This window comes from Triticum urartu, chromosome 4A (genome assembly GCF_056163025.1).
Source record: "Triticum urartu cultivar PI428250 chromosome 4A, HENAU_Tu73, whole genome shotgun sequence".
NCBI classification, from domain to species: domain Eukaryota; kingdom Viridiplantae; phylum Streptophyta; class Magnoliopsida; order Poales; family Poaceae; genus Triticum; species Triticum urartu.
Window position 1 is genome coordinate 192,954,060 of NC_141876.1, and position 25,088 is coordinate 192,979,147.

Here is a 25,088-nt window from a genome sequence, read left to right on the forward strand (position 1 = left end):
GCGGAGCATCCTACGGTCATCCCCATGGACTTATCTACATCTCCTACGACACCACATGGACCAATGACTAGAGCTCGAGCAAAGGCTATTGAAACTAAGGTGAACTCGCTCCTCTCCGAACTACCACTCCCCACATGTGAGACATGGCTACTACCTCAAGCGGAGACCCTATGTGTGATCAGGTACTTAGAGGAAAGCCACGGAGCAACTACAACCAACGGACAAGACGGCGAGCACACCAAGTACAAGAACCAAGAAGAAGAGCTGCCATAAAAACTACAACCACCGGACGACCGAACCAGTCCGAACGTCCGACGCCTGAAGCCCCAGCCGGCCAGCACAAGTCCCAGCCAACAAACGCTACAGCGGCCGGACATCCGACACCTCCCAGCGTCCGGACGACCGACCGGCTCCAAACATCCGGTGTCACATCACAGAAGGGAAATTAACAGATTCCGAAGACCTCCGGACGACTGAGCCCCAAACGCCGGACGCCCACCGGACTTTCGGCAACGCTTGGCCAGAGCAGAAACACCGGACGACCGGACCTTCGCAGGCCACCAAACGTCCAAGACCATCCGGACGCCCAACACCTATCTTCGCATAAAGACTAGGGCCAAGGCCCATGTACCCTTTCGTCCACCTAGACTATATATACTCCTCCTCCCTGTTATTAGGTTAGCATTGGTTTAGCTCATACTAGAGATAGAGAATTGCTCATCCACCTGATACTACTCCCTTTGGAGACCGAGGCCTCTAGGAGAAGATCCCCCAAGTGGAAGACCCCCCTTCTGGGAAGATCCCCTAGTGGATTCAAGACCTCTTGGAGAAGAACTAGTTACTTGTATCCCCCTTTGTTGGATTTGAATCATGTATCTCTCTTTGTGTTCATGGATCTAGCATGTGTGATTGTATCAATCTATTTGAGTGTTTCCTCTTATTTTCCCCCTTGTATTCTTCATGTGTTTGCCATGTTCTTCGGAAATCCCCCTCCAAATCGTGAAAGATCTGCCCCTAGGATTCCACCCTACATCAGGAAGGCGACAACAAGCATAGAGGCCTATCGTGAAGCACATCGCCCTCCCATTCGCCCTTGCAGTCGTTCACAACGGTCATCTAGCTATACCCCAATGTTTGATCACACCATTACTTGCATGGTCAATAAAACGAGCAATATATCCACATGTCATTAGATCCGCCATGTTTGCAAAATATGCATATAGTGTCCACTTAGAACTACGCAAAAATTAGTCCTTAATTACTTATTGGTGGGGCCATCTTACATTCTACTTGAAACGAGAAATAAGTTATTCAGCTTGCATCAACCAATGCTTTGATGAACTGATCCTTGAGGTGGCCATTTGATCCTGCCATTCTTTGCGCCATCAGATCAAACTCATCACCGCTCCTGAAAGTCAAAATGAAAGAAAATGTACAACAAGAAATGGAAAAACCAAATCTCATCAAATTATGTACTATGATAGCAAGAGCCAGCCACATAGTTTTGACTAAATTTGACAACTTACGGATCAAAAACAAAACCCCCAGCTTCCTTTAGAATCAAAGCTCCAGCAGCCACATCCCTAGAGGAAAATTTAACAATTAGATGTGACTTTTGGTTTATATATTTTCCATGTAAAACTATCGTTAATAATTTGGTAACCATACCAGGGGCCACCAAAACCGATCTCATAACACAAATCTAGCCTACCACAAGCAACTCCACACATGTTTAGAGCCAAAGAGCCACACATACGTATAGATCTAATCTGAAAAAAATGAATAACCCGTTAGAATATTGACATGCTACAAATAACTCCGATAAAAATGTTACTTTACAGGGTTTACCTTGAATAGTAACTTATTAATTCTGTTGGTTGTATCATCCAAAGTGGGCTTGTCTCTTTTGGTCCCTACCTGCTCAATTAATATGGTTATTTGTTGAACACTCCAGTAGAATTCTTTTGAAAGTAAAACGTCCAGACTTAAGTTTTCATGGCATAATACTACAGCTGTCGTGTGCAATATAATTATTAGTGAAGAAAAATGTGCAATGTGTGGCTACATATTCCCAATTGCCACTTAAAAGAAAACAAAAAATACTCTAGCTGCAAATGTTGTGTCATCAAGTACGAGGGGCTTAAACTATGTTTCTCCAATGAACCATGTGCTGTATTGAAACTAATATGGAACGGATAACAGTAACTCTATGCCGTTCTCCCACTCTAACAAGAAGGCCAACAAATGAGCAATTATTTTATGCATTCTGCTAGTACGATAATTCAAGATGCAGAACAATTTAAAAGCCATTCAATGTGATATGGACAGATTTGATACACACAATTCTGTTCATCTCATTTACAATTGGAGAGTTCAAGAAAATGCATGAATGGTCATATAAGTATGTGTACCGACAAAGCATTAGCTCATAGGTTGCACATGTCTAACCAGCGACTGTTGGCTGGCTAGTCTACCTGAGCACACACCTAAAATTCTCAATATATCCTTGTCTGTTGCATACTGAAAAGGAAAAGGCTGGCCCCCCGCCCCCAACCCCATGTTTTTTTAAACAGTAACCTGGCTTTATTATTAACATACAGAAGCAGCTAGATTGCTAGCCACCAGAGATAATACATGGTACCTCCCTGGGACATATGGGCACCATGGAGTAGCCAGGACATGCGCCACTGAGTTACAGCCACGCTTACACGCAAGCACCTTAAACTCGATAAAGCTAGTAAAAAGAAGAAATTTTGCCTCCCAAAAGAGAACTCCGTTACAAGCAGTATCCAATTCATTGGAAAGAAGAGCCCAAGCGAGCACAGTCGAGTCTGTTTCAATGATGATACGCCCAAACCCAACTTCAGTCGCGAACTCAATCGCCTTCAGACAAGCTATCGTCTGTATGCAAAGCATCCTTCAGGAAGTGGATGTGGCCCATACCAGCACCGATGACATCTCCAGAAGCATCCCTTGCACAAAAGCCCCAACCTCCTGTACTGTTATCTTTTAGGAACGTGCCACAAGTGTTCATCTTTAGGAAATCATCAGGAGGCTTAGACCAGCGCTCAGCAGGCGCTACAACCGAACATGAAGGTATACGAAGGTGTTCAGAAAATTCTGTAACCTGTACAGCACTACAGGATACGACCGCCGCTGCTGAAGGGCACCTATCACCATTATTGACAGCATTTCTAGCATTCCACAAATTCCACATCAAACAAATGCAGAACATGGATGTCACATTCTCCAAGCATAGCAGAACTTCGACTGATTGTTTTGCATCAGTGCAACTGAGCACCAATCCCCTTACATGCTCTTGGTTAGCTTCACGCCAAACGGCCTTCGCAAATTTACATTTGAGGAAGGCATGGCCACCATCCTCGTCGAGGTGTTTGCACATCAGGCAAATGGTATCCAGGTCAATTCCACGACGTTTAAGATTTAACCGGACAGGAAGGGTGTTGTGTCTCAATCTCCAAAGGAACATGATGATTTTCCTAGGCATTCTCAAACTCTAAAGCTTGGTCCAAACCATTGCAGTGCTTGTTGTCGGATTTGCTACAGTGCAAGATGATGTTTGACCTGCAGCAACATCGTCCAACTGAAGTTTGAGTTTGTAAGCTTTTGAGTTTGTAAGCTGAACGAACCGAAAAGTTACCTTTCGGATCGGGATGCCAAGCTGGAAGATCATCAAATCCCTCCTTAATTGGAATACTCAGAATATGAGGGCCAACATCAGCATTGAATACTTGTTGAACAAGATCTTGGTCCCACTGTCCAGAAATAGGGTCGATCAGATCACAGACCTTCTGAAGTAAAATTTGGCCTCTAACTGTACTACTAGGTCTTCTAGTAATCCCTCTTGGTACCATGGATCTTCCCAGATATTAACGTTTTGGCCATTTATACGCCATATCAAGCCTTATTTGATAAGATCGCAACCTTTGAGAATACTCCTCCAAGTGTAAGAGATGTTGTTTTCAACCCAGTCTCCAAGGAAACTCTTCTCCAAGCAACCACAAGGGTCAAGGATAACCTGCACTTGGCAGGATAAGATGGCAGGCATTTATTGAGCCTGTAAGGCTAGGATAGGATAGCAGTGTGGCTGGACTTAGAAGTCCATGTTCACACACTATTACTAGTTTGTAGTGCACGTAATGTGCAGCCTATAGTCGGTTCTTTGTCCTATATAAAAGACTTGTATCCTCCGTTGTAAATGAAGCCACTCCTTCAGAGAAAAATATTCAACTTCAAGCTTAGTACTGTTAGGAAAGCAACTTCTCTCTCTCTCTCTCTATCTATATATATAGGGTCGCGCTATTCGTCACCCTGAGTGAGGAATAGTTATTCTTCACACCCCCCCTCCCCCTCTATTTTACCATCAATGCATCGTAATTTTACGTTCCGTAAGTTTTGTCTTATTTCCGACGCAAAAAGGGACCGTAAAAAAATATATAATCGCCGTAAAAAATATTTTATGTTATGTAAAATTACAAACGTAAAAACATAGTCTAAAATACACATAAACTGCAAATTTTCTTGTCTTATGACCTATATTTTTATTTTTTTTATGTCAAATTTTACGTAGTGAATCAATAGGAATGTAACTATTTGAATTCAAAACGTAATTTAATTATGAAATGATCGTAAGATTACCTCGGGTGAAGAATAACTTATTTACATTCATATTGATTCAGTACGTAAACTTTGGCATAAGAAAACAAATATATAGATCATAAGACCAGAAATTTTGGATTTTATGTATGTTTTACACTATTTTTTACGTTTGTAACTTTATGTAACATAAAATATTTTTTACGGTGATTATTATATATTTTCTTACGGTCTATTTTTACGTCTGAAATAAGACAAAATTTACGGAATGTAAAATTACGATGAATTGATGTTAAAATAGGGGGGGTGAAGAATAACTATTCCTCACCCAGGATGACGAATAGTCATATATATATATATATAGGTAAACACAGACTAAAATAAGGGCTCCTAGACCAATACTAATACTTCCTAACACCCCCCCCCCCCCCCCCGCCGCCCTCAAATGCAGTATGCAATAGCATTACATTTGAAGTAGTGTAATACTAGAAAAAGATGATAATCCAAATCCACGCCTTGAGAGTGTCGTCATAGAAGAGTCTTCAAAACCTGTCGAGTCGCCAAAGGGGATAACGAAGAGATGGCACATCAGAGGAAGACACCGCATCAATAGAAGATACAAGAGAAGATGGGTTGTCAAAAGAAGATGACACATCAAGAGAATGAAGCATTGCTTAAAGAATCATGGCCCATGAAAACCGACGGCGAAAGAAGCTCCAAGAGAATGGGCTTAGATCAACAATGCAAAGAGAGGCCATAGAAATCCTACAGAGAGGACAATGACCAGAAAAAGGCTCGCGGACAAAAGTTTGGCAGGCTCGCATGACATGAAAAACACAAAATATCAACGGATTTGGTAGATACAGCGGAAAATATAGAGCAAGAAGTTAGGAAGCACACACGAGACAAAGATGCAAAAGCCATCATGTATGCAGAAGACATTGGACGTTTTTTTAGAAGGAACAAACTAGGAGGGTTGTAGGACGCATCAGCAAAACACACCAAAAACTAGACTGAGCGCCGCATGCTCTAGCCAATGCAACCAAAATCTGATGGAGAGACTAGGCAATACATTTATACGTCAACACACCCCTCACGTGTGGCTCCCCCGAACCTTAACATGGACAGAAAGTGGGCTGCAATTTAATTGCACCAGCCGGGTCTTGAACTTAAGACCTCTTAACTCTGATACCATGTTAGGAAAATAACTTATCTCTATTGAAGGTCCAAGGGGCAAGAAAAGTAAACATAGACTAATAAGGGTTCCTAGACCAATACTAATACTTCCTAACAAGTACTACTTGTGCAAGTGTACGTGTGTGTGTGAGAGAGTGGGTACTACTAGTTTGGGCACCCCTAGTATAGCACCCCTACCACTCATAGTGTAGGACCCCTACCACTAGGAAAATACCGTTAGCACTCCAAATTAGGACTCCTACCACATATAAGGTAGAGCCCCTACCACCCATTATACACACCTACTACAATAGTTTGGGCTAACAATTTGGCATTAAAGCCTCGTTCCGATAGCCATGGCCGGTGTAGAAGGAAAGTGTTGGGACAAACCCTCCGGCAACAAACGCCGAGTAGCCCTCCGGCGAGCAGCGCTAGACAGAGGTAGAAGAAGATGAACCAAACACACTTGGTTATGGCGACGAACGCCCCGGCCGACGAACGGCCTGTATGTTGGCCTCTATTCAACTCAACTCCCTCAAACACATACATAGAGGTACACACGCACACACGCAGCACAACCCGGAAGAATTCTCACGTCGACCGGGCACACACCACGGTTCCGGCGGAGACTACATCTTCTTTAGGCCCCTCTCACTTGGCTCGGCACATATCGGAACACTTTACACCAGTACACAGTGGGGTTTTTATACCAGGCTCACACACACAGCACCGGCCGCTCCACTCGGCCACGCACGCACGTAGCCATGCAACCTTATCCTAACTAACCCGCACATGCACTAACCAATCTCTACCTACATGTACACTACGCTCGGCACTAGCACAACAGTAGCATCCGATGCATACGCACTCGACTTGGCTAGCTAGCTCAACACATGCACGCATTCTACGGATCCGCTGCACGAGCGCATGCGATCCGCATGCACGACCATGCCCGTGACGCGCACAACGCGGCCTGCCCAACGGATCGGCACGGCCTGTTTGCTACTGCTGCACACCATCGTGACACACACGACTAATCACCATGGTGAGTCATGATTTATTTCTAACAATCTCCTCCTAAATCACAAGCTCGCGGTCGTCGTCGTCGTCATCATGGCCGCTGCTACAACCTCCACCCTCTTCCTCGACGACACACTCCGAGCTTCTTCTTCGCCGGCGACACATGCCCGACGTTCAGGCGACATACGTCATCTTCCTCGTGTTCAGTTGCGGTGACATACGCCATCTCCTCCGGCTCCGGCAACACATACCGTCATCATGGCCGCTGCTACAACCTCCACCCTCTTCCTCGACGACACACTCCGAGCTTCTTCTTCGCCGGCGACACATGCCCGACGTTCAGGCGACATACGTCATCTTCCTCGTGTTCAGTTGCGGTGACATACGCCATCTCCTCCGGCTCCGGCAACACATACCGGTGACAGCCGCAACACCACGCATTTCCTCAGGCCGACACATGGTCCGAAGCTCCATCACGCAGCCGCCGGTGAACGCCGAACAACACCAAAGACAACCAAGCTCTAATATCAAATGTTGAGACAAACCCTCTGACGAGCAACGCCAAGCGGAGGTAGAAGATGAACAAAACACACTTGATTATGGCGACGAACGCCCCGGCCGACGAACTGCCTACATGTTGGCTTCTATTCAACTCAACTCCCTCAAACACATATATGAAGATACACATGCACACACGCAGCACAACCCAGAAAAACTCACATCGACCGGGCGCACACCACGGTCCCGACGGAGACTACATCTTCCTTAGGCCCCTCTCACTTTGCTCGGCACATACCGGCACACTTTACACCAGTACACAGTGGGGTTTTTATACCGGGCTCACACACAGCACCGGCCTCGGCCATGCACGCACGTAGCAGCGCACCACCTCGGGTGGTTCCAGGTCACAGCCATCACAGGACGACTCCCAGTCGCCGCCTCCGGAGGAGCGGTGAGGGCGCAGCCAGTCTAGGCGCGGCCATAGTGGTGAGGTCGTGGTTAGGGAGATCGTGCACGAGACCGCAGGCAGCGGTACTGTGCCCATCACCTTCCCGATGCTCACGCGCTCTGATGCGGAGCATTCCACGGACATCACCATGTCAAAAGTCCGTTTGACAAGTGACACGTTCGACATCCACTTCACATATACAAAGGTGAATCATCTCCTTTATGCGTGTTCACTTGACCCCTTCGAGGATGGTATACTACTTCTCCACTCGTGTGCATGCATAGGTATTGTCGGAACGCTACAGACGACGAGGAGTGCGAGCGCAAGTGTACAACTACACCATCCGCGAGGGAAGCGTGGAAACGAAGATGCAAGAAGAAGAGCTGCCGAAGAAGCTCCAGCGAGCGGACGTCCGAACGACACTGGACGATCGGCCCCTCCCAGCGAGCGGACGTCCAGCCCCCATCGGACGACCGGCACATCTACACCCGAGCCCATTCAGCGGAAGACCGACGACACCGAACGACCGGCGACCGGACGACCGCCAGCTACCGGACGTCCGGTGCCACCTCAACCGAGGCAAAGTGAGCGGAAGGCCGACGACTACCGGACGTCCGGAAGCCCACGAGCCACCGGACGACTGGTCCCCAGCGGACGTCCGGTACCTGTCTGGTACAGAGATCGGGTTTGAGGCCCATGTATCCCTCTCCCACTTACCCCTTCGTGGACCTAGACTATATATACTCCTCCACCTCCTCCTAGTTAGGGTTAGCGTTGTGTTAGCTCATTTGTGAGATAGAGCTTCGCTCATCCATATCGGATCTACTCCTTGAGAGAGACCGCGGCCCCTCTTCGGAGAAGATCCACCTTGGATTCAAGACCCCTTTACAAGAAGATCCCCTTGTGGATTCAAGACCTCCTCACGGAGAAGAACCGGCTACATGTGTGATCCCCTTGTCCCTTATTAGATTTGGATCATGTATCTCTTTGTGTTTCGAGATCTAGCACATGTGTGATCATTCTTGTTGGTTTGAGTGATTCTCTCGTGTTTCCCCTCGTGTTCTTCATGTTCTTCGCGGGATCCGTTCTTTTCGTGAAAGATCGGCCCTTAGGGTTCCTACCCTACATCATCTTGGTATCATGAGCCACGTTGATCATGATTTCGAAACCTCCCCTCGTTGTTTTCTAGGCTAATTTTGTTGTGTTCTTCCTTAAATTCGAAAATCCCCACCAAAAATAGCCCCGAAATTTTTTGTGATTTGTTGGTTTGACGAAGTTTTGTTGGATTTGATCCATAGATTTGCTTGGTTTCAAGTGGACCTAGCATCTCCCCAAGTTTCCCCATCTTTCACCCACGAAATCTCATCAATTTTGACCCCAAAATCTCTATTTTCCGCCCAAAGTCACGCCCCGGATCTCAAATCCCGCGTTGACCCAGACCCACCGGACGACCGTCACTTTACCGGACGTCCGGAGCCGCAGGAACCACCGGACGTCCGACCTTACCGGACAACCGGAACCCCTAACCTGAGCTGAAATTAGCGGATTTCCGACCCAACCGGATGTCCGGCGACCGGACATCCGTCCATTTCCGGACGTCCGCTATAGATATCAACTTCGGCTGATTTTTATTTCGGCCATAATTAATTCATCCGAACTCCGATTTTGACGTTCTTTAGCTCGTTTTGAAGCTCATGACATCCCCCTTTCCACAAAAATACCACCAACATCTTTTGACTTCATCAAATTTTGTGAATTTTGGCATCTTTGCCTAGGGCTTCCACCACATCATCCGCTACACCACCACCGACTTCCGCAACCTAACCCATCTTGATCCCCATTGCATATGTGGTTGCTTGAGTAGTGATTCGAGCCTACTAAGGTGTTTCGGCTACTTAGGGACGGTTGCTTCCTCATCAACCACCACCACCACTTCCGCATAACCTTGCCCACCATACACTTCCACCACCCAACATAACCAAATTTTGTTTAACCTTATTTGAGTTGTGTGTTGTGTCTCCTAAGGTGTTTCGGCTACTTAGGGACGGTGACCTCAACTTCGACATCGTGTATAGTACACCACCTTACCCTCCACTTCCGCATTGCGTACTTCACAACCCATCATTGCATTTCCACAATCCCATTGAGCTTCCGCAACCACCACCGCATTCCCGCTACCACCATTTGACATTTGACATTTGAGATTTTGAGTTCGCGGTTTTTCCGTTTCCTAAGGTGTTTCGGCTACTTAGGGACGAGTCTCCATCATCTTGGTATCTCCATCAAGATCACCGCCACTCATCATCGCCAAGGACGGTAACCTCCATATCATCTCGGTATCATGGTATCCCTCCATTGTATATTCCCTTGCCATTGCATTGTTAACCCCTATCCCATTTTGCGTCACTTGCCTATCGAGACTAGCCATTTGAGTATTGCCGGCAACGTTACTTGTGCACATTAGTGATCATCGAGCTACACCTTCCATTGCATACATACCATATCATATTGGTATCATATCATCCCTTGTGCCACAAGTTTGTTCCCGTATATACCCAATTATTATCTTGGTTTGTGCATTTCGCAAAGTGGCCATACAAAAAAAAAGCTTTTAAGCGAAAGAGAAAGAGCAAAGAAGCTTGTAAGCAAGTGCCATAGCATCATACCACATTGCATATAAGATCATCTTGCACCTTGTGAGAAACACCGGGAACCATACATACATAGCATACTTGGGATAGAAAGTTATCCATTTTGCATCTTATAGGTTGTGCACAAGTGTCGTATCCGCCTATTGAGCAATCGTGCTAGTGTCACTCTTGAGTTGTGCAACATGAGCGTTTTTCGTGGATTCCACATTTTGTGCTCATTCCTTGGTTGCACGACCCCATTTATTTATCCGTGTGTGCGTTTCCGTGTGCCACATATTGCTATTGGTCTACTTGTTTCACTTGCGAATTTCTGAATCTCTTTCAACATTATTGACTCTTGCTAACATTTTGCATCAAATTTTTGTGCCACTATCCTCACCGAGCTCCACCATAAGCCTTATTTTGTGTAGGTGTGAGAAACCGACAAGAATTGGTACCAATTGTGCTATTTCCTTGTTACATCATTGAGTGATCATTGATCCATCTTCAACATCGGCCAAGTTACATTTGGTATAGTTCTTCTCTTTCTCCCACTCATATTTGCTCGAGTCTTGTGATGGATAGGCAAGGCATTTCATCTTCGGTCTACAACAACAACGACGAGTTCGATGCCACGAACAACTCCAACGACGCCAAGATGCAAGCTCAAATGGAGGAGATCAAAGCCCTCATCAAGTCCTACAAGCGATCTTCCTCATCTTCGAGAAGACTCTCAAGAGCACATGCCTCCGAGCTACCATCTCCGACAAAATCACATCGACATCGACACCATCACCAACAAGGACGTGAACGTCAAGAGCTCAACACCAACAACCGCTCAACGACTTCACCATCTCCCTTGGCATCTTCGTCAAGCGACTTCAAGGCATCTTCGCCTTCGGATATACGGCATCTTCGCCAACAAGGACCTCAAGACTACGCTCAAGAGAAGCTTTCCAAGCTCAAGTCCGCGACTTCCACGAGCTACTATGACCTTGACACCGACCACAAGATTCCTTTCTATGGGACTCTAGAACCCGAGGAGTATCTCGAGTGGGAGCGTTTGATGGACGACTACCTCAAGCTACATCAAGTTCCTCCCGAAGATCAAGTGAAGTGCGTCACAAGAAACTTCCACGACTACGCGTCACATGGTGGCTTCACATACCTTCGGAGACCTACAACATGAGTTGGCCCAAGACGAAGAGAGCTTTGCGGCGAGAGTTCGTGCCTCCAACCTACACGAAACAACTTCAACGCCAATTGGAGAACACCATCCAAGGATCCAAGTCCATCGATGAGTACTTCAAGGAGATGAAGAAAGCCTTGCGACGAGCCGGCGTGGACGACCCCATTTCGATTAAGTTCCACTTCATGATGGGATTGCACAACGACATCTCCAAGACGATCTTCCTCGAGAACTACAAGTCCCTCGACGACAACTACATTGGTGCTCTCAAGGCGGAAGAACTCATGAAGGCCAAAGCTTCTCCACCCCAAGCTCACTTCGTGACGACCAAGCTCCATGAGAACGAGCATGAGGCTAGTACCACCACGATGTCCAAGCCCGACGAGCTCCAAGACGATGCTCCCAAGTTCGACTTCACCGCCATCCCTCTTTGTGGCATTGATGGTGCCGAGTCTACTTCGACTCTTTTTCAAGACGGTGCGGCGACGACTATGACTACGGAGCCATTTGAGGACCAAGCTTTGAAGGCGAGCAACATGGTGACGAGCAAGGATGATGCTTCCATCTTAGGAGGCGAGAGTGATGATGTGCCATCTTTGGCCTTCATCCACGGCGACGACAACGAGATGGTTGAGCATGGGATTTTCCCTTCGACCACGACGACATATGATGACTTGAGTGACTTTAGCCACCATATTGAGAGCGAGAGTGACTTCACCACTAGCCCCATATATGATGTGTTGCCACAATTCCCATGTGAGGAGAGCCACAACCCCCACCACTTGAGTGAGATGAGTGACTCCACCATACGTGAGATTGAGTGCACCTACCTTAAGGGAGTGAGTGAACCAACACATAGAAAGAATGAGATAGTTGATAGGTCATATGAGGCCACTTTCAACACTAACGACTTGACCTCTACCTCTAATGTGTCTTCTCATTTGGTGTTAGGTCCCATATATGATGACGCGCCGATTCTCGACGACTTCGTCCTTCCTTTGGAGGTGATGGCAGCGGAGGGGGCACGGGCAGAGGCGGCGATCGCACCCAGAGTGGTGGCGGCAACCGCGGGCGCAAGCCAGGCCAGCCCTAACAGCGTGGCGGGGCTGGACGAGGTGATGGCAGCGACGACCGGGACAACTGCCGATATTGCAGCATCAACTGGGCCCACGATTGCCGCAAGAGGATAGCTGACAAGGCTGACGCAGCCAAGGCAAACCTCGTCCAAGCTGACGTAGATGGTGAGCCAGCAACGATGTGGCCTGCGCCCAAACCGTGCAGGAGGGCACAACGCCTCGCGCGACCACGGTCCCGGCAACCGTCGAGTCCATGCAGGCGGCACGGAGCTTGTCAGCAGAATCCATCTCTATAGTGGTAGGAATTGCCCAAAGAATATTGTTCTCAGGGCCTATCGACTGGGAGGCAATGAAGGCACAAGCGTGGGGAAGCTACACCCCGGCAACCGCGGCTCCGACAACGTCGGGTCCTGCCAAGTCCATGCAAGACAACACGGCGCATCAGGTCGGCCATACCCCGAAAACCAAGTGTTTGGGTCCACCAGGTTGGCGGGAGATGGCTCCCTGACAACGGCGTGGTGCGTGCGGCTACATCTTCCTCAATGAGGAGAAAGTTGTGACCCCACCCGCGCTTGTAGGAGACAAGCGCAGCGAGGGTTGGTTCCTTGATACCGGCGCCACGAACCACATGACTGGTTCGGTCGACGTGTTCGCGGAGCTGGACCACTCGATCACCGGAAAGGCGCGGCCTGGGCATGGCTCCATGGTGGACATCCATGGACGCGGGACCGTCGTCTTCGCCAACAACGGGGCTTACCATAGGGCGTTCACGAACGTCTTCTTCATCCCAGTGCTCAAGAGCAGCATTGTGAGCGTCGGCCAGCTCGACGAGAGCTGGTACGACATCAACATCCATCGTGGGAGCGAGTGCTCTCCGTGCGAGACAAGGACGGGCGCTTGCTCATCGAGGTAACCCGAGGACCAAATCCCCTGTACAAGTTCTTCTTTGCCCCGTACAACCTTGTGCCTCACCGTGGGCCATGTTTCCGACGCTTGCTATTGGCATGCTCGGCTCGGACACCGACACTTCGACGAGCTGCAAAAGGTGGCTCGTGGTGGACTCGTGCGTGGGCTATCGCACATCATGCACGCCGACGAACTGTGTGATGCATGTCTTGCCAGGAAGCAACGGCGTCTACCCTTCCCTAAGAAAGAAAGGTACAGGGCGAAGAAGCCCCTGGAGTTGGTCCACAGGGACCTCCGCGGCTCGATCACCCCGGCAACGCCTGGCAGGCGTTGCTACATCCTGTTGCTCGTCGACGACTACGGCAGGTTCATGTGGGTGATACTCCACGCCTCCAAGAACGAGGTGGAGTGAGGCATTGTCAAGCAGCAAGCGGCAACAAAGATTGTGTGCGGCCACAAGCTGTGCGTGTTGCGCACGGACCGTGGTGGCGAGTTCACATCTGCCACGTTCTACAAGCACTGCGACGACAAAGTGGTGCAACGTTATCTCACGGCCCCCTACTCGCCGTAGCAGAACGGCGTCGTCGAGCGGAGGAACCAGACGGTGCTTGAGATGGCACGTTGCATGCTCGAAGCAAAGTAGGTGCAACGTTATCTCACGACTGTCTTCATCCTCAACCGCTCCTTCACAAGGAGCGTCGACGGCAAGATGCCTTACGAGGTGTGGTACAGGAGGAAGCCTGATGTGTGCTTCCTTCGAACCTTTGGCTGTGTTGGGCACGTCAAGACGACGCACCCACAGCTAAAGAAGCTCGACGACAGGAGCACCCCTATGGTGTTCATGGGCTACGGGACGGGATCCAAGGCGTACAACCCCGTCACGAAGCGTGTGCACGTCTCCCACGACACCATCTTCGATAAGGAGGCACGTTGGAACTGGGAAGCGCCAGGAGAGGCGCCAGCAAGCAACTCCTTCACCGTGGAGTACACAATGTGCACAAGTGATGGTGCTCGGGCAGCAACCCCGGGCACAAAGGAGACCCCGAGCAGAGCAACCCCGAGCACTGCGGCCCCAAGCCCAGTGGCTCCAAACACAGCAAGCACACCAACCTCACGGTCAGCAACCCCGGACACCTCAGGCGAGGTTGTGCCAGTTCAGTTTGCAACTCCACCAACAGTGCGATCGGACTTGTTCGACGCTGACGATAGTGCCGGCGTCCCACACTGATACCAGCGTGTCGATGACCTCGCCGAGCCACCACAATTGGCGGAGAATCTCGATGACGACGAGGTGTTGCATCTAATGGCCGTCAAGGAGCCAACCACGTTTGCTGAAGCAGAGCACGAGGATTCCTGGCATCGCACGATGCTAGATGGCTACTTGGACACTCACCATGCTACCCGTAGGGCATCGAGCTATTGGGCTCAAGCGTTGTTCAAAGTAAAGAAGGACGAGCATTGCCCCATCGTCAAGCAAGAGGCCCGGCTCGTTGTAAAAGGGTATGCGCAACGCGCAGGGGTGGACTTCGAGGAAGTCTTCGCTCCCGTAGCAAGGCTCGAGTCCATTTGACTGATCCTTGCCCTGGCGACACATTGAGGCTGGGAAGGTCACCATATGGAGGTCAAGTCGGCGTTCCTCAACAGCGACCTCGAGGAGGAAGTCTACGTCCCCTAGCCACCTAGTTTCATCATCGAAGGACGCGAGCAGGGCGTGTACAAGCTACACAAGGCCTTGTAGGGTCTCAGACAAGCCTCGAGAGTGTGGAACGCCAAGCTGGATGCAAGCCTCGCAGCACTTGGGTTCTCCCGCAACGCTTCTGAGCACAGTGTGTACTTGTGTGGCACCGCGAACACACTGCTCACTGTCGGCATCTACGTCAACGACCTGGTCATCGTCGAGGCAAAGCCCGGCGAGGTTCAACGCTTCAAGGGAGAGATGCAACGTCTCTGCAGCATGAGCGACCTCGGGCTGCTCCGGTACTACCTCGGGTTAGGGGTAAACCAGGAGCGTGGTCGCACGACAATCACGCAAACGGCCTACGCCGCCAAGATTCTGGAGCGAGCTGGCATGTTTGAGTGCCACGTCGTGCAAGCCTCGATGGAGGCACAGCTCAAGCTCAACAAAGAGAGCGCCGAGAAGCGGTGGACGCAACGTTCTACCACAGCATCTTGGAAGCCTTAGGTATCTCATGCATACCCGACCGAACATCTCGTTCACTGTAGGGTTCCTGAGCAGGTTCATGGAAGCCCCGACAAGCAATCATCTCGCTGCCGTCAAACACCTGCTCCGGTACATATTAGGCACGATCACGCATGGATGTGTGTATCGCCATGGTGGCGGTGAGAACCTGGTCGGCTACAGCGACTCCGACCACGTTGGCGACATTGTCTCCAGGAAGAGCACCTCTGGCATATTGTTCTTCCTCGAGAGCAGTTCCTGGCAATCGGTCAGGCGGAAGGTTGCCGCGACTTCTTCATGCGAGGCGGAGTACATCGCGGCAACAACAGCTGCATGTCAGGGAATCTGGCTGCCTCGTCTTCTCAGCAGTTGGCTCGTCTTCTCAGCGAGATGTTGAACCAAGAGACCGCCCCTGCACTCATCTTCGTCGAAAATAAGTCAGCAATTTCCCTCTGCAAGAATCTGGTGCTGCATGACCATAGCAAGCACAACGATCTCCAATACCACTTTATATGAGACTGTGTCGAGAAGGGCACGATGGTCATGGAGTTCATCAAGACTGGTGAGCAGAAGGCGGACATCCTGATGAAGCCACTTGGTCACGTCCGGTTCTAGGAGCTGCGCGACAAGATCGGGATCGTCAACATCCAACCCCGACGACAGGGTTGAGGGGGAGAATGTTGTTTTCAACTCAGTCTCCAAGGAAACTCTTCAAGCAACCACAAGGGTCAAGGATAACCTGCACTTGGCAGGATAAGATGGCAGACATTTATTGAGCCTGTAAGGATAGGATAGGATAGTAGTGTGGCTGGACTTAGAAGTCCATGTTCACACACTATTACTAGTTTGTAGTGCACATAATGTGCAGCCTATAGTCGGTTCATTGTCCTATAAAAGGACTTGTATCCTGCGTTGTAAATGAAGCCACTCCTTCAGAGAAAAATATTCAGCTTCAAGCTTAATTAGTACTACTTGTGCAAGTGTACGTGTGTGTGGGAGAGAGAGTGAGTACTACTAGTTTGGGCACCCCTAGCACGTATAGTATAGCACCATGTATAGCACCACCAGCAGGGAACTCCTACCACTCATAGTGCAGGACACCTACCACTAGGAAAATACCCTTAGCACTCCAAATCAGGACCGCTACCACATATAAGGTAGAACCCCTATCACCCATAGTACACCCCTACCACAGTAGTTTGGACTAACAAGAGATGCCATTCTTCGGCATGACCTTCAAGAAATCCTCATACAGTAAAGTATCTCGCCTTGAGAAGTTGAGCGCAAAGGGACTCGGGAGTTAGAAGGATCCTCCAGGCTTGCCTTGCTAGCATAGCAATATTAAAGAAATAAAGATTTCTAAAACCTAAACCTCCATCCTTCTTCGGCTTGGATAATCTGTCCCAAGCAACCCAATGTAATTTATTTTCTCCATTTGACTCCACCAAAACCAACATACCATGGAAGAGATCTCACAAATTCCTTTAGTGATGTCAAAGCATGACATAACATAAGTTGGGATCGCCTGAGCCACTTCCTTAATAAGAATTTCTTTTCCAGCTTTAGACAGTGCTTTCTCCTTCCAACCTTGGATTCTAGACCAAATTTTCCCCTTCAGATATTGGAACACTCACTTTTTGGATTTGCCTATATGAACTGGGAGCCTTAGGTACCTCTCATTTTGCCCCTCACAAGAGAGATGAAAATGATCCATAAATTTCTAACTTTTGCGTATTATTACAATTCGGGCTGAAAATTTGTCCTGAGCATTCTTCATACAGGTCAAGGATACATTAAAGTTCAGAAGCATTGTCCCAATCTGCCTTTAGGAGGAAGGAGTCGTCCGCAAAAAGCAAGTGTGACACGCTCGGTGCTCCTGGACAAATCTGAATGCCTTCAATCAGCCCTTGTTCCTCGGCAATATGGAGTAAGGAGGAAAATTCTTCAGCACAGATCAGAAAGAGAGGGGGAAAGCGGGTTCCCTTGTCTCAAAACCCATTAGGGGTATATGATCACCATTCACTTTAACTCTGTAAGTCGCTGATCTAACACATTTCATCAAGAGACCCGCTTATTATGGAAGTCAAGCTTGATCAACATTGCTTCAAGAAAATTCCATCCCACTCTATCATATGCTCTACTCACATCAAGTTTGATTGCCATGAAACCCTCTTGTCCATTTCTTTTGTTACTGATAAATTGAGACATCTCATAAGCAACTAGGACATTGTCAGTGATTAAACGACCTGGAACAAAGGCACTTTGATTTTGCGAGATAATGTCCCCGAGAAAGACTTTCAGTCTAGTAGTAAGAACCTTGGAAAGAATTTTGTATAGCACGTTACAGAGACTGATCGGTCTAGAATCATTAATCCTTTCTAGATTTTTACTCTTCGGAATTAGCACGACTGTAGTTCTATTCCACTCAGCTGGGATGGGCCACCATTTAGAACTGTCAGGACCTCACATTTGACCTGCTCACCAACCAAATCCCAGAATCTCTTGTAAAACATTGTTGGCATCCCGTCTAGGCCCGGAGCTTTTAGGTCCTCGATATTTTGCAAAGCTTGAAAGATTTCTTTTTCAATGAAGGGAGGACAGAGGGAAGCATTCATATAGTCTGAAACCCGTGGTTGCACATGTTGGAACAAATCAGCCAGTTTGTAGCAGGTTGTGCAGTGAAGAGGGAGTTGTAGAAATTATGAATATGATCCTTTAAAGTCCCCTGACCTACAGTAAAATTACCGTGGTCATCACGCAGTTTAGTGATTTTGTTTCTCCTTTTCCTCTCAGAACAACAATTGCGAAAAAATTGTGTATTATAGTCACCCTTTTTCAACCAATCTATATGTGCTCTTTGCTTCAAAATAGGTGTCCCTTTGGTCCTCTAGTCCAACTTGGTTTCAGACAGAACTAAAATATCTGAATGATTCTCACGCCTTTGGACGTCCAAAAGCCCTCGAACTGCTGGGTGATTGTCCAACCACGGCAGTTCCAGGCCACTATCTTCATTGTTGTTTAATTGCTGTTTCGGTTGTCTGTCTTTCACAACTGCTACAGCACACTCCTTTCTGAACTTGATTCAGCTGAATGATAACTGAAGCTGCAGGAACCACTCTCATCCCTCTGTATTTAACAGATACAGAGGGCTAAGGGAAATCCCTAATCCAGGATAGGTTTGATCCGCCCAAAAGATCAGCTGAGAGGATGGTAGGAGCCGATCCAAAAAAACGAGAATGGTACCAGGGGTGGAAATCAGCACAAAGCCACAAGGCAGCAAGGGCGGAGAAAGGAATTGGTACAGGACGGGAATCAGGGATAAAAACAGGGAGCGCGAGAGCCCAGGGAAGGGGATGGAAAGCTAAAGCAGGTTGGGGACAAAGAGAAGGAGCAAATCAGGAGGGTAAAATACCAGGGGAAGAGGATCAGGGGGATGGGGAAGACGGCATAGCGCCAGTCGCCGGCATATCGCCGCCAGTCGCCACTCCGGGCACTTCCGTGCAAGACTTTTCCTCTAAGCTAGCGTGTCTCTCTCTATTTTACCCCCACGTGGTTCCCCAACATAAAAAAGATTCCCTCTCCCGGTGTAAACCCCTCAGCCCGCCGCATGTCAATTATTTTGTTTTTTGACAAATTCCAAATGCTATACCTTTTAAACGGAATTGTGGTCCGTTTTCACCATTAGGTTTTTCGCGACAAGCTTTTGGAAACTACTCCCTCCGTCCCATAATATAAGGGAGTAGATCCCATATGGGTATGCTTTGACAAGAAATTTTTTCAAAAATAAATTTAGTGCTATAGGAAGCAACATGTTGAAAATTAGTCGCCTGAAATACTATGAAAGTTACCTACCATGGTTTCGAAGTTGCCTACCTCGGAAGCTAAGTTCTTATAGTTTATGAAGTCGTCTAGCGGTGACGCTCAGTTGCCTGCCATTGCTAATTAGTTGCCTATAGTATTGTGAAAGTTCCCTGCCATGGCTTCTAACTTGCCTACCGTTGCTAATTAGTGGCCGAGGTACTCAAGCGCAACGGCCTTGGAGACGGCGTCTGCCCGTTATGTGGGATTGCTGAGGACTCTAATCACATCTTCTTCACCTGCGTGTCTGCGCAATTCCTTTGGAGCTGCTTCCGCAAGGTGGTTGGTGGCCATTGGTGCAATACCAACTTCCCTGGCCTCTTCGTGGAACTCCAGGCTTCCACGATGCAGTCCCGCCACACTAGGCGCTTGGGTACTAGGGTTCTCATGTGGACGCTATGGACAGTTCGCAATAAGCTTGTGATTCAGTGTGCAACTCTTCGACGATCTACTGACGCGATTTTCTAAATATGTGGTTACTTGCAGCTTTGGCGGCCGCTTAGCCGCCCACAGGATCGGGACGCCATCGACATCTTCATTGCATATCTTTCTGTGTTGGCCTTCCACTTGGCTCCACCGCTTTCCCCACCACCTCCGGAGCCGGATTAGTCCCTCGGACTCGCTGTGGCAATGCCTATGGCTAGGCACTGGCCCTTTGCGTCCCCTTCTTTTCTCTCTTTAGGGCTTGTCGAGTTGTGCCCTCAACAGAACCTGGATCTTGTCGTGCTTTGCCTGTGTGCTACTTGTGTGCGTGTGTGGTGTGTGCTTGTATGTTGGAACTTGTGGCTCTGGTGGTTTGCTTTATATATAAAGTGGGGAGAAAGCCTTTTTCGGTAATACTGTGAAAGTCACCTACCGTCCCTCATTAGTCACCTAATACTCCCTCCGTTCCAAAATCTAGTGCACATAGATTCAGGCTCTAATACCAATGCATGCGCTAGAGGCTAGCTTTGGACGAGAATAACCCTGCTTCGTCTGTCACATGCCCTTGCAGACACTCAACTAGCTAGCAAACACCGGTGTGGGCATGCAGGCCAGGGACGCGGTGACGCCGACCACCGGCGGAGAAGCCGGCCGCGGGCGCAGTGACGTCGGACACCGGCGGCGGAAGGGAAGAAGCCGGCCGCAGGCGAGGTGACGCTGGCCGCCGGCGGCATAAGGGAAGAAGTCGGCCGCAAAAGCAATGCTCCTGGCCGTCGGCAGTGTACGTGGTGATGCTGACCATGGACATTGAGGAGCAGAGTCCGGGACGCCGGCCACCATCGCGGACACGGTGCTGCTGGCCGCCCGTGGTGGACACGAGGAAGTCGGACGCGGTGGACGCCGGCCGCCAGTGGAGGACGCGGAGAAGGCAGCAGCAAACACGGTGACGCCGGCAGCGGACGCGGAGATGCCGAAGACGCCGGTAGCGGACATAGGTCGACGGTGACGCAGGTCTAGTGCCCACGCCCCTGACCGCCTCACCACCGCAATCTCTTGGATCCGGCCGGGCGAAGAGGCATGCACAGACGGCGAGGAAGGCAGGCAACCCCGCAGCCTCATGGAGCTGCCCAAGCTTAGGTGCAGACAGCTCACACTTGCACTTCTTGCCGCCGCTCGCACTCGCACTTGCACTTCTTGCCGCCGCTCGCAGACACTGCCGCCGCCATGTCCGCTCCAAGATCAAGCCGTCATGGTCTCGGCCGTTGCTCCTCGTAGCCGGAGCAGGGGAACGGGAGGCGATGGCATGGTCCTCGTCGCCGCGGAGGAGAGAAGAGGATGGCGTGGCCCTCGTCGCTACTAGTCCAATCCCGAGTCCCGACCGCCTGCGATGCGTGTTGTGTGCAAGAGGAAGGGGATAAAGGCGATGTGGGCGTCCGTGCGGCTATGGGCTTAGTTTCATCGAGAAGAGCACAAAGTTGCTTATATGCACTACATAGTGGAATAACGTTGTTATGGTTCTACTAGGAGGGCGCAAGAGGGCCGGCCGGGGGCCTTTTTGCCCACGGCCGGGCAAGAGGGAAGGGGATTTCCTTCTTAATTCTTGCTTCATTAGATTGATACATCTCCTCTCTTTATATAGAGAGGTTTACTTGACTCCCAAGCAAGGCTTACTTGACCACTAAGCAAGCGACCCTTATCTCTAATTAACCCTAAGACTAACGGGCTATACCGCCAGCCCAGGCCATTAGGCCCATTACGTACTCTAACACTACAGCCTAGGCCTAACCAACTTATAACCATGACTCGACGCAACACAAACCTAACACCTAAAAACAAGCCTTTTACATCTCGGCTTGTTTTATTACTCTCAACCTGAAATGGACTGGGACGATTTATTTTGGACCCTTAACAAAAAGTGGACACCATCCGCACGTCGGACGTGCACGTGTACAGCCACCTGGATCCCATGAACACCATCTGGACAAAAGGAGTGCATGTGTATGGCCACCTGGAAGTGGTCGCAAGAGCGACCAGCAGAGGCGCTCTCGCGGCGGCCGGCAGAATGTAGTGGTGCTACGCGGTGCGCTCCTGTCGGTGACACCCTGCCTTCTCCCCGCCGGACGGTTGTTGGTCTGCACCGCACAGAGAAGAGTGGAGGGCTTGCGATGGAGAATGACGAGGGGTGCGCCCCCACAACCGCCGATGTCGCAGACTTTGAGGTTGCTGCCCGCAGGGAAAATAGCATGCCCAAGATCCCCGACGCAGCGGACGAGATCGAGGTCCTTTGCGCAGCGAAGCGCAGCTGGGAGGAGCGGCAGCTGCAGACCACGCATCTCCCGCACACGCCGACGCGCTAGGAGGCTGCGCGTAACAGCCTGCAGCCTCACCGTCGCCGACACGTGGCGAGTAGTGATCCAAGCTGGAAGCGGTGACGGTGACGGCGGGAACTTGATCTGCTGGATGGGGACGCCCTGGGGAAGCGGGGATGGCGACGGCGGGAACTTGATCTGGTGGATCGGGACTCCCGTCGGCACAGTCGATGCGGGGCTGGAGCTGACCGGCGATGGCTGCTGCAGTTGCAGCGGCTGTTCCGGCGAACCGCCGGGCGCGGCGTAGATCGCCAGGAGCGGTGGCTGCCACTGCAGCCAGGGCGGGGCGGTGGTGGCGGTGGATGACAGCTGCTGCAGCGGCCCGGTGAGCGCGGCGGAGGCCACCTGGTGCGGCGGCTGCCACGGCAGCCATGACGGGCGGTGGATGGCAGCTGCAGGGCTGCTGCAGCAGCCCGGCGAGCGCGGCGGAGGCCGCCTGGTGCGGCGGGGGCCGCCTGGTGCGGCGGCTGCCACGGCAGCCACGGTGGCGCGGTGGCGGTGATGGGCGGCGCAGCCGGGTGCGGCCCGTAGGACCCAGCCAAGAACATGCGGATCTCCTGGACCGCCTGTGTTAGGTCCCGCAGCGCCCCGGACACCTCCGGCGTGAGGACGACAGGGGCGGGCGCGACGGAGGATCCCGACGCGGGCAGGAGCGGGGCGACGGTCGTGGTGGTCGTCGGAGGCGACGAGGTGACCGGCAGCGGAAGAGACGGGTTGGGCGGCGGTGAAGACATGATCGAACCGAAGCTAGCTGATATCAAATTGTTATGGTGCTACTAGAAGGAGGGCGCAAGAGGGCCGGTCGGGGGCCTTTTTGCCCACGGCCGGGCAAGAGGGAAGGGGATTTCCTTAATTCTTGCTTCATTAGATTGGTACATCTCCTCTCTTTATATAGAGAGGTTTACTTGACTCCCAAGCAAGGCTTACTTGACCCCTAAGCAAGCGACCCTTATCTCTAATTAACCCTAAGACTAACGGGCTATACCGCTAGCCCAGGCCATTAGGCCCATTACGTACTCTAACAAACGCTAGAAAACTTATGCGCACTATAAAGTTGTTTGTCATGGTTTCTAAGTTGCCTACCTCGGAAACTAAGTTCTTACAGTTTATGAAGTTGTCTACTGGTGATGCTCAGTTGCCTGCCATTGCTAATTAGTTGCCTAGAGTACCATGAGTTTCCTACCATGGCTTCTAAGTTGCCTACATCGAAAAATAAGTTGTCTACAACACTATGAAGTTGCCTGCCTATGATGCTCAGTTGCCTGACATAGCTAATTGGTTGCATGTAGTACTATAAAAGTAGGCCTACCATACTGAAAATTACATAAGCAACTTACCATAATGCACTCAATGGTAAGCAATTTAGGAATAAAAGTTAAGCTACTTGGGGGTCATGGTAGCCAATTTAGTGCAGACATTAGGCTAACTAGCGCCATGGAAGGCAACATCACGAGTTGTTTCCTATAGAACTAAAAGTTGCTTCATGTAGCACCCAAGTTGCTTTGGAAAAAGTTCATCGGAACATACTGATATGGAATCTGGTTTTGAAGAACTCGTCACGAGAGGTCCAGCAGAGAAAACGGATTGTAATTCCGACGCTCAATTCAAAAGTTATAGCATTTTGAAATATCGAAAAGAGGAATTAGTATGACAGTACAGAGGTTTGATATTCACATGCAAGCATGGGGGTGCAGCATGTGCATCAGCGCAGAACACCACATGTCATTTTCCTTGCATGGACCAATCACCTTTTGCCATCTTGGGTAAAGGAATCAAGTTTTCTTGTTTCCCATTTTTTGGTCTATACTCCATATAACTAAAAAGTGCAGCTGCACTTATCAGAAATTGATTTATTTTGCCAAATATATACATTCGACACCCACATAATACTTTGCTATTATTTGTTACTTTCTTCAAGATTTCACAACTAGGCTGAATCAAAAGATTCAGAAAATGGAAGTCCTAGATTACTGCTGCTCATTCATGCACTTGGATTGCAAGACCCTGGTTAAACTTTATGAGAGGGAAAAGAAAAGAAGTCCTAGATTACTGCTGCTCATTCATGCAAGAGGCTACTCTAGTGCCCCCAGTCAAACTTTAAGGTCGGTGTTGGACCTGGAGAATCCAAAGAAAACTAGTAGTAGTCATGTATTTAATTTCGAAACATCAGCTAACCCTGATTTACTACTTGTAGTATTTTATGACAACTAAACTGTTCTGATGACTGATGAAATCTTAAAGGGGTTAGCAGCTAAGCCAGCAACAGAGTTCAAACACTATGCATCAGAAAGAAAGTTATGTACCGCAAAGTATCAATTATTTCAGAGTGTGGTATGATTCCCTCTAGTTGAATGTGTGAATGACATGGAAATGATAATCTTTGACAGTCTGTCACCTACCTCTGTCACCATAAGAGCCTTCACCAACTCATTTTGAGGCGATGCTGCACATGAGAGGTGTATATTGAAATTAACACACGCGGGCAATCAGAAAAAGGGACTGTAATCTTGACTTGCTTCTTCTGTTGAATCGCAACAGATCAGGACCTAATCAACAAAAATGTCCTTACTTTTAATTGGAGAACCATTGAGAAAAGCACCTTTTCCACGAACAGCTGTGAAAAGCTAATTGAAGAAAAAACACGAAATCAGACTCAAAACCTTTCCGAGTTCCTTTGCCCAGATTATATTGCACCG

General features: G+C 49.4%; 1 protein-coding gene and 1 pseudogene across 1 annotated transcript in view; both read right to left on the reverse strand.

The window, feature by feature from the left end:
• Positions 1–1,162: 1,162 nt before the first annotated feature.
• VTC4 (Inositol monophosphatase family protein) overlaps positions 1,163–25,088 on the reverse strand; it is a 32,200-nt gene continuing 8,274 nt past the window's right edge. Inside the window, exons 5-10 of the mRNA XM_087518128.1 lie at positions 24,962–25,016; positions 24,788–24,835; positions 1,849–1,913; positions 1,669–1,769; positions 1,527–1,583; positions 1,163–1,408 (exon numbers count right to left, since the gene is read on the reverse strand). Of these exons, the coding sequence (XP_087374254.1) occupies positions 1,312–1,408; positions 1,527–1,583; positions 1,669–1,769; positions 1,849–1,913; positions 24,788–24,835; positions 24,962–25,016 (423 nt within the window). The 3' untranslated portion in view covers positions 1,163–1,311. The remainder of the gene's footprint in view (positions 1,409–1,526; positions 1,584–1,668; positions 1,770–1,848; positions 1,914–24,787; positions 24,836–24,961; positions 25,017–25,088) is intronic.
• Positions 1,942–3,535, reverse strand: LOC125551779 (uncharacterized; annotated as a pseudogene).